The 1,634-nt window shown below is 28.7% G+C and overlaps 1 protein-coding gene across 1 annotated transcript; it reads left to right on the top strand.

The window, feature by feature from the left end:
• Positions 1–169: 169 nt before the first annotated feature.
• On the top strand, positions 170–1,123 carry LOC109592354 (dedicator of cytokinesis protein 9-like; the record flags this gene model as incomplete). The annotated part of the gene is made up of 4 exons (XM_020007819.1): positions 170–289; positions 694–763; positions 817–933; positions 1,049–1,123. Coding segments are annotated over exons 1-4 (270 nt in total), but the record flags the coding sequence as incomplete, so codon positions are not given.
• Positions 1,124–1,634: the final 511 nt, after the last annotated feature.

Below are 1,634 nucleotides of genomic sequence, written 5' to 3'. Positions count from 1 at the left end.
ACATGTGTTACATGTATACATTGTACATGTACTGAAGTTGCATAGAAAGTTTGAACTGATTCTAATTTTAAATCTGGATTTCTTCAAATACACTTACATGTATATGTACATGTATCTTAATTGACACTTCAGTACATGTACATGTATTAATTGTGTTATTTTGATTGCAGAGTTTGGAGGATCTTGATGAGGAGTCACTGAAGTTCCTCCCGATATTATTGAATAGATTATTTATTCTGTTGACTCAATCATTTGACCACGTGGAGGAGATCAAACTGGATATGATTAAGTAACGTTAAATAATAATAATAAAATAATAATAATAATAATAATAATAATAATAATAATAATAAAATAATAATAATAATAATAATAATAATAATAATAATAATAATAATAATAATAATAATAATAATAATAATAATAATAATAATAATAATAATAATAATAATAATAATAATAATAATAATAATAATAATAATAATAATAATACATGTACATGTACATGCAGTAATAATTATACTGTACAGCTGCTTGACAAATGATTTTAAGAGGAGAAAAATTTGATGATAGCCAGCAAATTTGTAGCCATAATGGCTTCCAAAATACCTAATATACCAAGTTTCTCCCCCATACCAAATCACCAGTATAATCATTTTGGTCCTTCACTAATTATTTTTGTTATTTTGTTAGAGTTCTAGTTTCAATTGTGAAGGAGATAACTAGTTTTAATAGAGAGGATTTACTGAAATCTTACGTTGAAGTAATACATTATTAATAAAAATAGTAATTGTCATTATTATGTATCTCTACCAGTATTCATTCCTGACCACTGTTGATCCAATCAGTGACAAGACTGTCCACGAGGAGGTGGTTAGACTGTTAGTTGAGTATGTAACAGGAAAACACGACAAGGAGAATCAACTACTACTGGTAAGAGAGGGAAGGAGAGAGAGAGGGTACAATGTACATGTATGTACATGTATCTGTAGGTGAATTTTGCTATTATGAATAATAATAATTATTATTTTGTTATTATTATCTTTAGTACATTTGGTTCTTTTTTGATGTCGTCATAAAAAGTATTGCACAGTCCAAGGACATGAGACACGAAAATGAAACAGTAAGAGAATGAATACCGTATCTTTCTTATGTACATGCACATTGTACATGTAACAGTTGCAATTTCTGAAAAGTACCCAAGGCTATAGCCCATGGTTTTTTCCAAAAAATGGCTCCGAAATCACCTCAAATTTTTATTACATTTTCTGATACATATTAATGTACTTATGCTGTGTAGAAAGTTTGAGCTGATTCCAACTTCAATTTTTCAAGTTACGGCCATTTTAAGAAAACGTCAAAAATTTGAAAAATACCCAAGGCTATATAGCCCATGATTTTTTTCCAAAAAATGGCTCCGAAATCACCCCAAATTCTTATTACATTTTCTGATACATATTGATGTCCTTATGCTGTGTAGAAAGTTTGAGCTGATTCCGACTTTAATTTTTCAAGTTACGGCCATTTTAAGAAAATGTCAAAAATCTGAAAAATACCCAAGGCTATAGCCCATGGTTTTTTTTCCAAAAAATGGCTCCGAAATCACCCCAAATTTTTATTACATTTTCTGATAC

Source organism: Amphimedon queenslandica, unplaced genomic scaffold (genome assembly GCF_000090795.2).
Source record: "Amphimedon queenslandica unplaced genomic scaffold, v1.1 AMPQUscaffold_5486_Cont22546, whole genome shotgun sequence".
NCBI classification, from domain to species: Eukaryota; Metazoa; Porifera; class Demospongiae; order Haplosclerida; family Niphatidae; genus Amphimedon; species Amphimedon queenslandica.
This window is presented reverse-complemented; position numbering and strand designations above follow the sequence as displayed.